General features: G+C 49.2%; 1 protein-coding gene across 1 annotated transcript; it reads right to left on the bottom strand.

Moving 5' to 3' along the window:
- Window positions 1-456: 456 nt before the first annotated feature.
- On the bottom strand, window positions 457-14,112 carry CHRNA10 (cholinergic receptor nicotinic alpha 10 subunit). The gene is made up of 5 exons (XM_053385045.1): window positions 13,851-14,112; window positions 9,567-9,712; window positions 6,925-7,079; window positions 2,956-3,488; window positions 457-1,808 (listed from the first exon to the last, which is right to left on the bottom strand). Exons 1-5 carry the CDS (start codon window positions 13,918-13,920, stop codon window positions 1,201-1,203), a joined length of 1,512 nt encoding a protein of 503 aa, XP_053241020.1. The 5' UTR covers window positions 13,921-14,112; the 3' UTR covers window positions 457-1,200.
- Window positions 14,113-14,384: the final 272 nt, after the last annotated feature.

Here is a 14,384-nt window from a genome sequence, read left to right as displayed (position 1 = left end):
TCTCCATTCTGAAGGAAATCAGCCCTGAGTGCTCACTGGAAGGACAGATCCTGAAGCTGAGGCTCCAAGACTTTGGCCACCTCATGAGAAGAGAAGACTCCCTGGAAAAGACCCTGATGCTGGGAAAGATGGAGGGCACAAGGAGAAGGGGACAACAGAGGACGAGATGGTTGGACAGTGTTCTCAAAGCTACGGACATGAGTTTAATCAAACTGGGGGAGGCAGTGGAAGACAGAAGTGCCTGGCATGCTCTGGTCCAGGGGGTAACGAAGAGGCAGACACGACTAAATGACTAAACAACAACAACAACAACAGAATTATAGGGCTGGAAGGGGCAAAGGGTCATCTAGACCAACTACCGATGGTGCAAGTGTTTGCATAATCACAAATTGCACCAATGCCATTGATGGCGCTCTCCTGTTTGGATTTTCAAAGCAATAAGGAACCTTGGGAGAAAGTGTGCAATATCAGTAGACGGAAGAGACTGCTGCTTGCATCCAAGGAGGAATTAAAGGAAGCATGAGGGGTTCACAATCCACATTAAGCTGCAGTGTGGACAGAGCCGTAGACCAGGAGGTCTTGCATGTAGAAGGTCCCACATTCATTCCCCAAAGGTGTCTTCCAGAGAGGGCTGGAAAAGAATCCCTTGCCTGAAACCCTGGCGAGCTGCTGTCCGTCAGTGTAGACAATACTGAGATGAATGAACCCATGTCCCGACTTGGCAGCTGTTCCTCTGCTCCTAGGATTGTGGGGCAGCTGTGTGTGTGCAGCAGCCAAAGACTAAATCGCTCATCTGCTAGATGGGTGTGGTGGTGGATGCAGAAGCAGCCGCCATGTCCGTAGTATCCAATTTCTGGCTCGACACAGAATTGTAGAGTTGGAAGGACCCCCAGGGCCCCTGGACATGCTGTTGCCCACACCCCACGGTCCAAGAGCTGCACCCCAGCACCACCTATGGCATCCCAAGGGGTCTTGGGGCTCACCTGTCCAGCTCACACTTCCCTGGGTAACCATCAGAAATGCCCCAGTCCTGCTAGTGGATTGGACCTTCTGCCAGCACCATTCGCCAGCCCTGAGTGACCCACATTTTGCAGGGCAAGTTCTCCTTCCAAAAAATGATGATGATGATGATATCGCAGCACCCGGCTGAGGAGCAGGAAGGAGGCTTTGCTGGCATGCTTCCTGCTCCTCTGGGGCATCTCAGATGGCTTTGCCCATGATGAGGACGCTCATGATGAATACCATGGCGAAGAAGACCCACATGAAGAAGCGGTCCATCACCTTGGCGATCTTCTTCCACTCCCCGGTCCGCCTGGAAGCCGCCTTCTGGTCCCGGAAGCAGTTGGCAATGTACTCCACGTTCCTGAGGATGCTGTGGTGGTGGCAGAGGCAGCGGCTCTTGGCGCAGGGGGCCTGATCCGCAGACTTGCCCTCCCCGCCCTCCAGGTCCACGTACTGGCTGCCCTCGCCCCAGCCGGGCTGCTCTGAGGGGCTGCTGGGCCCCTGCGAAGGAGACCGGCGGGGCAGGGCTTCCTCACCGGGGGATCGCCCCATGCCCACCCCCCGCGTGGGGGCCCCACCGTTGGCCACGCGGGCTTTGGGGGCGGGCTCCGGCTCCGGCCGGGGGCTCTTGCAGCTCTCCCCCACTTCGTAGACGAAGAAGATGCGAGCCATGTACTGCAGGATGAGCTTCTTGGCCCACCTGGGGACGGGTTTGGCGCCAGGGCCGCAGTGGTGGATGTTCATGATGAAGATGGTCAAGGCGGTCGAGGCCGTGATCATGGTCATGGTGGCGATGTAGTATTTGCCTGCAGGTGGAGGGGTTGGGGAGCGGGGGACGGACGGACAAGAGGAGACGCTCCTTTAGCACCTGAGAGCGGCCATCACACCAATCCGGGGTGCTGGGCTGCAACTCCCATCAGACCTCGCCAGGAGCCTGAAATTGAGGGAGCACCAGGCTGGGGAAGGCAACATGAGACCTTCGCAGGTATTATTAATATGTATTATTATTATTGTTGTTATATTTTATTATTTATTACCCCCCCATCCAGCTGGGTTTCCCCAGCCACTCTGGGCACCTCCCACAATAAAAGCACACAATAAAAACACAATAAAACATCAAATATAATTATAATTATTATTATTATTATTATTATTATTTATTTATTTATTTATTTATTTTAAAAAATATTAAAATTTAAAAAAACTATTACAGTGGTACCTCGGGTTAAGTGCTTAATTCGTTCCGGAGGTCTGTTCTTAACCTGAAACTGTTCTTAACCTGAAGCACCACTTTAGCTAATGGGGCCTCCTGCAGCCGCCGCACAGCCGGAGCACGATTTCTGTTCTCATCCTGAAGCAAAGTTCTTAACCCAAGGTACTATTTCTGGGTTAGCGGAGTCTGTAACCTGAAGCGTATGTAATCTGAAGTGTATGTAACCCAAGGTACCACTGTAAATTTATTAAATTTTTAAAAATTATTAAAATTAAAAAAAAAGCTGCCCTCCCTAGCCAAGACCAGGCTCAGGGTGGCTAACACCAGGTATAAAAACAATTGATTAAACTACAACTTAAAAACAAAATTAAAATACAACATAAGAATGCAGCCTCATTTCAGTAGAAACTCAAATCAAAAACTTTTTTGGGGATGAAAACGTCAAATCTTCACCAAGGCCAATTATCCAGACTGGTCCTATGTGGGCCAGAAAAAAGCCAGGGAAGTCCCCAAATAAGAGCTCCATCACAGAAGGAGAAAGGGAAAGAGGGGGAGGGAATCAAGTTGATTCCAAGCCAAAGGCCAGGCAGAACAGCTCCATCTTACAGGCCCTGCGGAAAGAAATCAGATCCTGCAGATGTCAACCCCAAACACGCAATATCCCTTTTTTCAGTTTCCTTGTTTCTGGGCGGGGCCCAGAGACGCCACAATCCTCACCTTCTCCCCCAGGGACTACTCACCGATGAGGGGCACGTTCTCCGAGGGGGGCATGCTCTCGGCCACCAGCAGCTGGAAGACGGTCAGTGCCAGGAGGACGGTCACCCCCAGGGACACCTTCTCCCCGGAGTCGGCCGGGAGGTAGAAGCCCAGCGGGGCCAGGAAAGAGATCATGATGCAGGGGAGAAGCAGGTTGAAGATGTAGAAGGAAGCCCTCCTCTTGAGGAGGAGCGTGTAGGTGACGTCCGGGTAGGGCTCTGAGCAGCACCCGTAGGTGACCACGCTGCGCTTGGCCGGCATCCCCAGCACCTCCCACTCCACGTTCTCCACGAAGTCCGTCAGGTCCCCCGTCTCCTGTTTGTTCAAGATGTCGATCTGGTTGCCGTTGTAGGTCCAGGAGCCAAAGGTCAGCCGGCACTGCTGGCCGTCAAAGGGGAAGTAGGAGACATCCACCTTGCAGGAGCTCTTGGTGATGGCCGGAGAGTCCCACATGATCTGGCCGTCCGAGTGGATCACCACGTTGGTCTCCATCGAGCCCGTGAACTGGTCATCGGCGCTGGAGGAGGGGGAAGGAGAGGAATAATTATTATTGTTATTATTTATACCCCACCCATCTGGCTGGGTTTCCCCAGCCACTCTGGGAGGCTCCCAACAGAATCCAGTGGTACCTCGGGTTAAGTACTTAATTCGTTCCGGAGGTCTGTTCTTAACCTGAAACTGTTCTTAACCTGAAGCACCACTTTAGCTAATGGGGCCTCCTGCTGCCGCCACGCCGCTGGAGCGTGATTTCTGTTCTCATCCTGAAGCAAAGTTCTTAACCTGAAGCACTATTTCTGGGTTAGCAGAGTATGTAACCTGAAGCATATGTAACCTGAAGCGTATGTAACCCGAGGTACCACTGTATTAAAAACACAAAATAGGGGGTGTCTTATACATGGGGGCGTCTTATAGACAGAAAAACACAGTAATTCCCCACATTCCAGCTCTCCTGATCCAAATTTCTACCACTTCTCTTCCCTCCCCACAAATAATGCAACATGGCGCCTCCAAGTTTTCTCATTGCAAGGCCCAGATTTTGTCCCCCCCACCCACCCACCCCCACATGGTTAAGCAGGAGGGAAATCCTGTCCTGCAAAGATTACCTGTTTACATGTCTGGCACACAGTTCCCCTAATGTGAGCACCGAAGAATTGCTTGCTTATTGCATTTATATTGCGGTTTTTTCTCCCTGAAGCTTGAAGTGACTTACATGGTTCTACTGCCCCCCATCTAATCCCCACAACACCCCTGTGAGGTAGGCCTGGTAGCATTAAACATTAAAAACTTCCCTAGACAGGGCTGCCTTCAGATGTCTTCTAAAAGTCAGTTAGTTGTTTATTGCCTTGACATCTGATGGGAGGGCGTTCCACAGGGCGGGCGCCACTACCGAGAAGGCTCTCTGCCTGGCTCCCTGTAACCTCAATTTTTGCAGGGAGGGAACCGCCAGAAGGCCCTCGGAGCCGGACCTCAGTGTCTGGGCTAGATGATGGGATGGAGACGCTCCTTCAGGTATACTGGGCCGAGGCCATTTAGGGCTTTCAAGGTCAGCACCAACACTTTGAATTGTGCTCGGAAACGTACTGGGAGCCAATAAAGGTCTTTCAGGACCGGTGTTATGGGGTCTCGGCGGCTGCTCCCAGTCACCAGTCTAGCTGCCGCATTCTGAAATAATTGCAGTTTCCGATGAAGCATCAGCGCCAAGTCAGGAAAGCAGCTCTCTGTTTTCAGGAGAACATCCATTTCATTTCATTTACAGTGGTACCTCGGTTTTCGAACGTAATCCATTCCGGAAGACGTTGGACTTCTGAAAACCGAAGCAATTACTTCTGGGTTTTCGGTGTTCAAAAACGGAAATGTTTGACTTTTGAGACGTTCAAATAAACGTGGTTACAAAGCACAGATCCACATGGATTCTCAGGATTTTTGCATTGGGCTACCCAGAGGCTGAGCCAGACATCCTGGAGAGTGAAGTCAAATGGGCCTTAGAAAGCACTGCAAATAACAAGGCCAGTGGAAGTGATGGTATTCCAGCTGAACTATTTAAAATTTTAAAAGATGATGCTGTTAAGGTGCTACACTCAATATGCCAGCAAATTTGGAAAACTCAGCAGTGGCCAGAAGATTGGAGAAGATCAGTCTACATCCCAATCCCAAAGAAGGGCAGTGCCAAAGAATGCTCCAACTACCGCACAATTGCACTCATTTCACATGCTAGCAAGGTTATGCTTAAAATTCTACAAGGAAGGCTCAAGCAGTATGTGGACCAAGAACTCCCAGAAGTGCAAGCTGGATTTAGAAGAGGCAGAGGAACCAGAGACCAAATTGCAAACATGCGCTGGATTATGGAGAAAGCTAGAGAGTTCCAGAAAGACATCTACTTCTGCTTCATTGACTATGCAAAAGCCTTTGACTGTGTCAACCACAGCAAACTATGGCAAGTTCTTAAAGAAATGGGAGTGCCTGATCACCTCATCTGTCTCCTGAGAAATCTCTATGTGGGACAAGAAGCTACAGTTAGAACTGGATATGGAACAACTGATTGGTTCAAAATTGGGAAAGGAGTACGACAAGGCTGTATTTTGTCTCCCTGCTTATTTAATTTATACGCAGAATACATCATGCGAAAGGCTGGGCTGGATGAATCCCAAACTGGAATTAAGATTGCCGGAAGAAATATCAACAACCTCAGATATGCAGATGACACAACCTTGATGGCAGAAAGTGAGGAGGAATTAAAGAACCTTTTAATGAGGGTGAAAGAGGAGAGTGCAAAATATGGTCTGAAGCTCAACATCAAAAAAACGAAGATCATGGCCACTGGTCCCATCACCTCCTGGCAAATAGAAGGGGAAGAAATGGAGGCAGTGAGAGATTTTACTTTCTTGGGCTCCATGATCACTGCAGATGGTGACAGCAGCCACAAAATTAAAAGACGCCTGCTTCTTGGGAGAAGGGCAATGACAGGCCTAGACAGCATCTTGAGAAGTAGAGACGTCACCTTGCCAATAAAGATCCGTATAGTTAAAGCCATGGTTTTCCCAGTAGTGATGTATGGAAGTGAGAGCTGGACCATAAAGAAGGCTGATCGCCGAAGAATTGATGCTTTTGAATTTTGGTGCTGGAGGAGACTCTTGAGAGTCCCATGGACTGCAAGAAGATCAAACGCATCCATTCTTAAGGAAATCAGCCCTGAGTGCTCACTGGAAGGACAGATCATGAAGCTGAGGCTCCAGTACTTTGGCCACCTCATAAGAAGAGAAGACTCCCTGGAGAAGACACTGATGCTGGGAAAGATGGAGGGCACAAGGAGAAGGGGGCGACAGAGGACGAGATGGTTGGATAGTGTTTTCGAGGTTACCAGCATGAGTCTGACCAAACTGCGGGAGGTAGTGGAGGACAGAGGTGCCTGGCGTGCTCTGGTCCATGGGGTCACGAAGAGTCGGACACGACTAAACGACTAAACAACAACAACCCCAAACTCACCATCAAAACACATGTCTGTGGCCACAGCATGAAGCACAAAAATGATACATCCACTGTTTCGTTCAGATTTTTTTTTTCTTGTTTTCCTCCTCTAAAAACTATGTGCGTGTTATGGTCAGGTGCGTGTTATCGAGTGAAAAATACGGTAATGAACAAATCAACAATAAAACAACCGCCTTCTATAAATCACTAGCAAAACAACTTATAAAATGGATTAAACAGCACAACCACAAGAAGCCATTTTATAAAATTCGCGGAGCGTCACAGGACTCATAATCTACTAACTAATATGAAGAACATTAGCAGACTAACAACCAAAAACAAACTTTAAACACTGCTGAATCCAGACACTTTCTCTCCCTGCTCCCGTGACTCATAGTCTTCCACTTAGTTCAACAAAAAACACCTTCGCAGAACATCTTTTAAAGGGAAGGGCTGTGGCGCCACAGGGGGCCTTCTGTGAAACCTACTTGTTATACAGAACGATGTCCGGCCTCCAGACGTAGCTGCTTGGGATCCGTATGGTGTCAATGCCATCGTAAGCCTCCTTCTCCCAGCTCAGGTAGGCGTCCACCCACACCTGCCGGATCCACAGGTAAGCCGTCAAGATTTGATTCCTCTCATCCTGCGAGGCAAGAGGGAAAACAACCTCAGATACAGGGTGCAAGGAGCACACCTTATGCGCTGCTTTTCTTTCAGAGTGGGGCATCGGATAGGGAATCGGGGGAAATTCCAACCAAAAGGTTGACACACACACACACAACCTTTGCAATACCTCCTTTTTTCTTTAGAGGGGAGGAAGGAAGAGACGAAATGCCATTTCCCAGTCTGTTAGAAAGTGGTTTCTAATCCTAATTGCTAAAAACTGGAAAAAAGAAACTGTGCCAACAGAAAAGGAATGGCAAGACAAACTGTTAGAGTACGGTATATTGAACTGGCTAGATTAATAGAAGCAATGAGAGATCACACTAGACAAGAGTTTCAAAAAGCCTGGGGGAAATGCAGAGAATACTTCACAAAACAGTCCCCTAAAATACATACCTGGACTTGTTTTGATTAATGTCTTCAGAAGACTTTGTGGATATTTAAGTTATAATTAAGAAAAATCTTAATAATTATTCATAAAGGAAACATTTATAGGAAGTAAATAAGGAGGCCAGATACAGGATAAAGGAAGTCTTTTATCTGGTTGTTTGTATTGTTGTATGTTATGCTCATTGTATGTTAAAAGTAAAGGTAATGTAATGGTTATAGGGGTTGCTCGTGCGTAAGTTACTGCCACTCTGGGCTTGGTTGCCTGGTTAAACCTTTCTTGTCTGGACAGCCATTCGCTTCGTGGCTGCTCAGTCACTAGCAGAATCCGTCAGTGGGCGTTTCTTGAACTTCTTCCAACACAGAAGTTCTTTGACACCAAGTCTCCTCCTACTCTCCCTGCGCGAAAGTCTTCTGCGCAGGGTGGGCGTGGGCAGCGGAGGATCAGTGCTCTCCCCGCTGGTCTCCGGTGAGGAGTCCTGGAGCCCCTTCGCCGATTCCCCCATCAGCCCCCCTTCACCCCTGGTGTTACGCTGATTGCCTTCCCCAGCAGATGGGCTGCCTCTCCCCCTGCTGGGCCCCTCTCCAGCATCGCTCGGGAGCCTTGCCTCCTCCTCTAGCTCCGATGGCAGTTCCCTGACAGGTAAAGGGACCCCTGACCATTAGCTCCAGTTATAATAATAATAATAATAATAATAATAATAATAATAATAATAATAATAATATCTTTATTGTCATTGCCCCCTCTCAGGGACAACGAAATTACTCGACTGCTCCATAAAAACACTAATTAAAACAATACAGTATAGTACAGCAAGGAAGATTAGATGACTTTCAAAGTCCAGGCTTCCCATTCAGGGCTGAGATCGCTCTGGAGAAGAAGCTGTTCTTAAGACGGCTCGTTCTTGTCTTCATCGTCCTGTATCTCCGTCCCGACGGCAGGAGCTCGAAGAGACAGTGACCAGGATGCGATGGATCTTTTACTATGTCCAGTGCCTTCCTATGGCACCTTGTGGCATAAATCTGCTCTAAGGTGGAGAGTGGGCAGCCAACAATGCTCTCTGCTGCCTTAACAACTCTGCACAACCCCATCCTGTCCTGGGTAGTACAGCTTCCGTACCACACACATAAGCCATAAGTGAGCACGCTCTCAATGGCACAGTGATAGAAGGCAAGCAGCAGTTTCTGCGGAAGATGGTTTTTCCTTAGAATTCTCAAAAAGTACAGTCTCTGCTGCGCCTTCTTCACAAGCCCCCTTGTGTTGACACTCCAGGACAGATCCTCTTGTAATTCAATGCCCAAAAATCTGAACGTTGTTACCCTCTCCACACAGACCCCATCAATCAAAAGTGGCTGGATATTGCTCTTCTGTCTCCTGAAGTCCACCGACTCTGGGGTTGCGGCGCTCATCTCGCTTTATTGGCCGAGGGAGCCGGCATACAGCTTCCAGGTCATGCGGCCTGCAGGACTAAGCTGCTTCTGGCGAACCAGAGCAGCGCATGGAAACGCCGTTTACCTTCCCACCAGAGTGGTACCTATTTATCTACTTGCACTTTGAGGTGCTTTTGAACTGCTAGGTTGGCAGGAGAAGGGACCAAGCAACGGGAGCTCACCCTGTTGCGGGGATTCGAACCGCCGACCTTCTGATCAGCAAGTCCTAGCCTCTGTGGTTTAACCCACAGCGCCACCCGTGTCCCAGCCTTTTGCTTACCTCCCTGAAATGCAAAAAGAAAGTAATATTTCATTTAGATGGAGATTGAATAAAGACTTATTAGATGATCAGAAAGCGAGATGAGCGCTGCAACCCCAGAGTCATCCACGACTGGACCTAATGGTGAGGGGTCCCTTTAGCCTTTAAGCAAATAGCAAATGAAAGTCTTCCAGCTGGGGAAAGAGACCTCAAAGCAGTTCAGCAAAACAGGGCCCTGACCTAGCCAACCAAGACCAAAATCCCTTGCAATGGGGCGCAAGACACAGTGGATCTATCCATAGCCGTTCAGCCTCTTCTGACAAGAGCGCTCTGACATGCGGCTGCATTTGAAGCCTCTTGCACCTGCCCTCCAAGCACCAAAGGACTCACCATGTCAATGATCTGGGACAGGGTGACCTGCAGCGTGACATTGAGAGCTCGGTCGGTATCTTCCGCCGGACGCAGCGCGTTGGAGTAGTTGGCAAACAGGTCATTGAGCAGCTTGTAGGCAAACTTGCCCTGAGCCCCTGAGCAGCCTGGGGGGAAAGGAAGCAAGGTTGTGGGGCAGGGAGAAGGGGGGGAGAGAACAAAGGAAAGGTCCATGTCAGCTGTTTACAAAATATTTAAAGGCCACCAAAAGCTCGGTTCCATAAATGCCTGTGCCCCCTTCTTTACCCTATGGAAAGCAGAATGACAGTTTGCACAGCCCACTAAGGAAGATAGGAACACAATAAACTTCAAAGCAACAGCAATTTAGTTGCACATTTATTGGAAATCCAGTTAAAACTATTTCACAGAATCGTAGAGTTGGAAGGGACAACAAGGGTCATCTAGTCCTAATATATAATTTTTATTAAATTGTCTAATTTACATTTCAAAATATTCATTTAAACAACCTTAAATCAATGACTTCCCATCTTCTCTTTTGGTGGTTCATTTTGCATACCCCACATCCCTGCATATTTTACATGAACTAAACCGTTCAGTAATCCATTGTTACATCCATCAAAACTTATTTATACTGTTGAATTTATCTTAGTGCTACCAGCGTTTTTAAATGAACACAATTTCCACCCATATATTCAGTGAACATTTTACATTCTTCTTTAAACGTACATTTTCCTTGTTCTCTTATTCTGTATGTTAAGTTTGCACAAGGATCATTTAGTCCAACCCCTCCAACATGCCCAACATGGGGCTCAAACCCCCAACCCTGAATTTAAGAATTCAGCTGCTCTACCAGCTTAGCTATCCCAACTGAGCTATTTCATTTATTTCACTCAACAAAACTGATGAACTTGAAAGGGACAGTGCCCTGCTACATCCCTGCTGGAAGCATATTTCACAGCACAGCAAATTCCTGATTTTTGGTCTGTGGCTTTGGGGGCGGGGGTGCCAAAAGTTGCCTCTCCGTTGATGGCAATCGCTGCCTCCTGTGGGAGTGTTATCAGAGAAATCTGAGGGCTCCCTTGGACAAAAAAAACAAGGGCACCAGGCAGGAATACCAGAGCAAAACAGCAGCCAGTAGGCTTGGTCTTTATTGAGGACTGTCGCGACAGGACTCCCACCTGACACCAGGTGGAACAAGATCGAAGCCAAGAGAACCCAAACTTTTATTAGCTGCTAATCCCCATGTTAGGGATGCGGGTGACACTGTGGTCTAAACCACAGAGCCTAGGGCTTGCTGATCAGAAGGTCGGCAGTTTGAATCCCCGCGACGGGGTGAGCTCCCCCCGTCCCTGCTCCTGCCCACCTAGCAGTTTGAAAGCATGTCAAAGTGCAAGTAGATAAACAGGTACTGCTCTGGCAGGAAGGTAAACGCCGTTTCCGTGAGGTGCTCTGGTTTGCCAGAAGCGGCTTAGTCATGCTGGCCACATGACCCAGAAGCTGTACACCGGCTCCCTCGGCCAATAAAGCGAGATGAGCGCCGCAACCCCAGAGTCGTTCGCGACTGGAACTAATGGTCAGGGGTTCCTTTAATCCCCATGTTACACCCCCCCAAACTACATCACTAATACATCATGCTTACATCATGAAAGGCGAGGTCTAGTGCCAGTAATCTGAGCATCCTGGACCCTGCCCCATGGTTCCCCTTGCCCTCCATCAAACACCCATGGAGTGTAACAAAAGCGATATTTTCATTTCCCTGTTTCCCAGCCAAATTAATCACACCCTTTTGTCTATATCTGGGTTTGTTATTTCCGGAATGGCTACCTGTCCGGCACTCAGGTATCAGGATGCCAGGAATCATCCCTCAGGCAGAGGGGCTGCTGAGTAGCTGAGCTCACATGTCTAGATGCATTTCTGAAGTTTTCCCAGTGAGCCAGTACAGAGATCCATTGATCAGTGAATTCTTACATTTGGTATCGTGCAGCAAAGGCCCTTTGAATAGATAGGAAGAAACTGTGATGAAGTGTTTTGTGGGGGCAAATCACAAAAGTCACAAAAGTGATTGTGCTGGTTTTGGTAGTGGGCTGCATGTGCAGGATATCTGCTGGAGGGGCAACCCTCTCCCCCCCCCCCAACCTATACATAAATTCCTGCAACATGAGGGAGTTCCATAGATTAACTCTGTGCTGCCGGAAGAAGGACTTGTTTTTTATCGGTCCTGAATCTTCCCACGTTGAGCTTCATTGGACACCCACGAGTTCTACGCTACGAGAAAGGGAGAAAAATGGTCCTCTCCCCATGTACAACTTTCATGTGACAGATGCCCCCCCATCCTCTGCTTAAAAACCCCCAAGGAAGGAGACCCTGCCACCTTCCAAGGGAGTCCATTCCACTGTGGAACAGCTCTTGTCACCAGAAAGTTCTTCCTGGTGTTTAGCCGGGATCTCCTTTCTTTGCCATTTGAGTCCATCAGAAAACAAACTGGCTCCATCTTCCACGGGGCAGATCTGCAGAGTCAGACACAGGCTTGCTGTTGGAGGGAGGGAGGGGGCATTTGGGATCCCTGGGGTCTTGTCCAGGGCCAATGGGGCCATCCCCCCCCTCCGCACACTCAGGCGCAGTGCGGCAAGACTCGGCAGGCCACCTGCTCTGGATGTCTTCCGCTCACCAAGCATGGGGGTCACATTCGCAGCCCTGTCCTGTGGCAGAATCCCACAGAGGAGCGGCTCCAAAAGGGCCATTTGTCCGGGGGGGTCTTCTGAGCAGTTGCAAGCGCCCCTCCTCGGTGCCTTGCAGGGTTAAGGCATTGCATATGGGTGCAAAGACAGACTCCCCACATGGAAGCCCTGTGAACACGGCGTTTGTTCCAGAACATGTGCAGAGAGGATCTCTTCCTTCCTGTGCTGCAGCCAAGACTTCTCGAGTGAGAGGTCAGCCGAGGGCAGCCTGAAGTAGCCCCAGTCAGCATAATTATTATTATTATTATTATTATTATTATTATTATTATTAATATTAATATTAATATTAATATTTGCATTTATATTCCACCTCTTCCTTCTCAGGAACTCAAGGTGGTGAACATGGTTCTCCCTGTCCTCGTTTAACCCCAACCGTGACCCTGAGAGGTAGACTAGGCTGAGAGGGAGAGGGACTGGCCCAAGGTCATACCCAGAGAGGTTTGTGGCCCAGTGTGGGGATTTGAACCCAGGGCCTAGTCCAACACTCTAACCACTACACCCCGCTGCCTCTCACCCACAGAAGGCATGCTCTGCCTCCTTCCAACACAGTGGAGCTAGCCTGAAGTGCCCATCATGCCACTTTTAAAAGGACAGTTTTCATCCAGCATGACTAAAGGACGGTTACGCCTCTATCCATTTTACAAGCAGGGAAACCGAGGCTGGGAGACTGCTTTAGAATCATTGAAAGGTAGCGTTGGAGGGGACCCAGGGGTCATCTAGTCCAACTCCCTGCAATACAGAAATTGCAGCTAAATTTGCCCAGGGCTCCTTAGCTAGTCCATGCAAAGTGTAGGATTTGAACCCAGACCTTCTCTCTCTTCGCCAGATGGAGCCACCTACATTACTTGGACCCCACCGGCTCTCCCCTGTCGGCACCTGTCTCTTCCTCCGTTTTTTAAGCTCCTAAACAGGCAGGGGATGTTGCAAGATCCGTCCTTTCCTCGGTTTGAAAGTTTAATGACGGGTGTCCCATTTCCCTGGCAGGCGCGTCTATTGACATCTTGCAAGGTTCGCTTACAGATCAAGACACACACGTTTCCAGTCCCTAACCAGCTGCATTTCCAAAGCGCAGCCTGGCCTGCATTTCCTCGCAAGAGGGCGATTGAATTGCAATTTAGCTGATGGCAATTCCAGGACGCAAACTCTCCGGGGCCAAGTTTCTATGGAGCTGTTAGGACAAACCTCCCTGCCGTGAAAACAACTCTTTTCCCAAGTATGAAACGAATCGCAAAGACAAACGCACGGGTCCTGAGGAGGAGCAGGTAGAATTCTCTCCCAGGTGGGAGGTCAAATGCGAAACCTTAGAATCTGCAGCTGGCCTGGGAGGGGGGGCAGGGGGGCAGCCGCTTGATCGAAGGCTTGCAAAATTCCAGGAGGAAGCAGCCTTTTGCTTACAAGCAAAACTCCTTGAAGCAAGCATCAGAGAGAGAGGGAAAGCAGAATAATTTCCTTGCACCACATTTGCACGGCCCCTTCTGCTAATAAGAAGCAAAGAAGAAATCAAGGCACCATAAAGGAGAGGTGCAAAGCCTTTTGAAAGTCTTACCTGGAGCCAAGAGCAGACCCAGCAAAGAGGTAGACAGGAGGAAGGTGCCCATCCAAGGATTCGGAGACATCTTCACCCTTGCCAAGGTGAACCTGGGGGGTGGGAGGTGGCGAATCTCGGAAGCGGCTGGAAGGAGGGCTTTAAGTCACCCGGAGAGCATGGCTGCGTGAGTCAGTGAGGAGAAGGCAATCCAGAGGAACCCTTTTTGCGTGCGGAAGGTCCAGTGCGTGTAAACTCTGCGCTGTGCAACTCAGCCTGTCTTTTCTTTGACAGCCACCGATGGATTTTCCTTGCCTAGAGTGGAAAAAAAAGCAGCCGGCCAGCTGACATCAGGTGGAAGGAGCAGCCTCGGAGGTTGCAAATGAACCTCTGGCAAAAGATCCGCCCTGCACAGCCAACCTAAGGGGTTGTGTGTGTGTGTGTGTGTGTGTGTGTGTGTGTGTGTAAGGCAGCAGAGACACGGCAGGTCAAGGTGAGTTTGGGTTTTGCTCATCAGCCTGTTTTAGACTGCAGTCGTCTGGAAGAAAGGGGCAC

The sequence above is a fragment of the Podarcis raffonei genome, chromosome 4, assembly GCF_027172205.1.
Source record: "Podarcis raffonei isolate rPodRaf1 chromosome 4, rPodRaf1.pri, whole genome shotgun sequence".
Lineage (NCBI taxonomy): Eukaryota > Metazoa > Chordata > Lepidosauria > Squamata > Lacertidae > Podarcis > Podarcis raffonei.
Note: the sequence above shows the minus strand (reverse complement) of the source record. Positions and strands in the feature narration are given on the sequence as shown.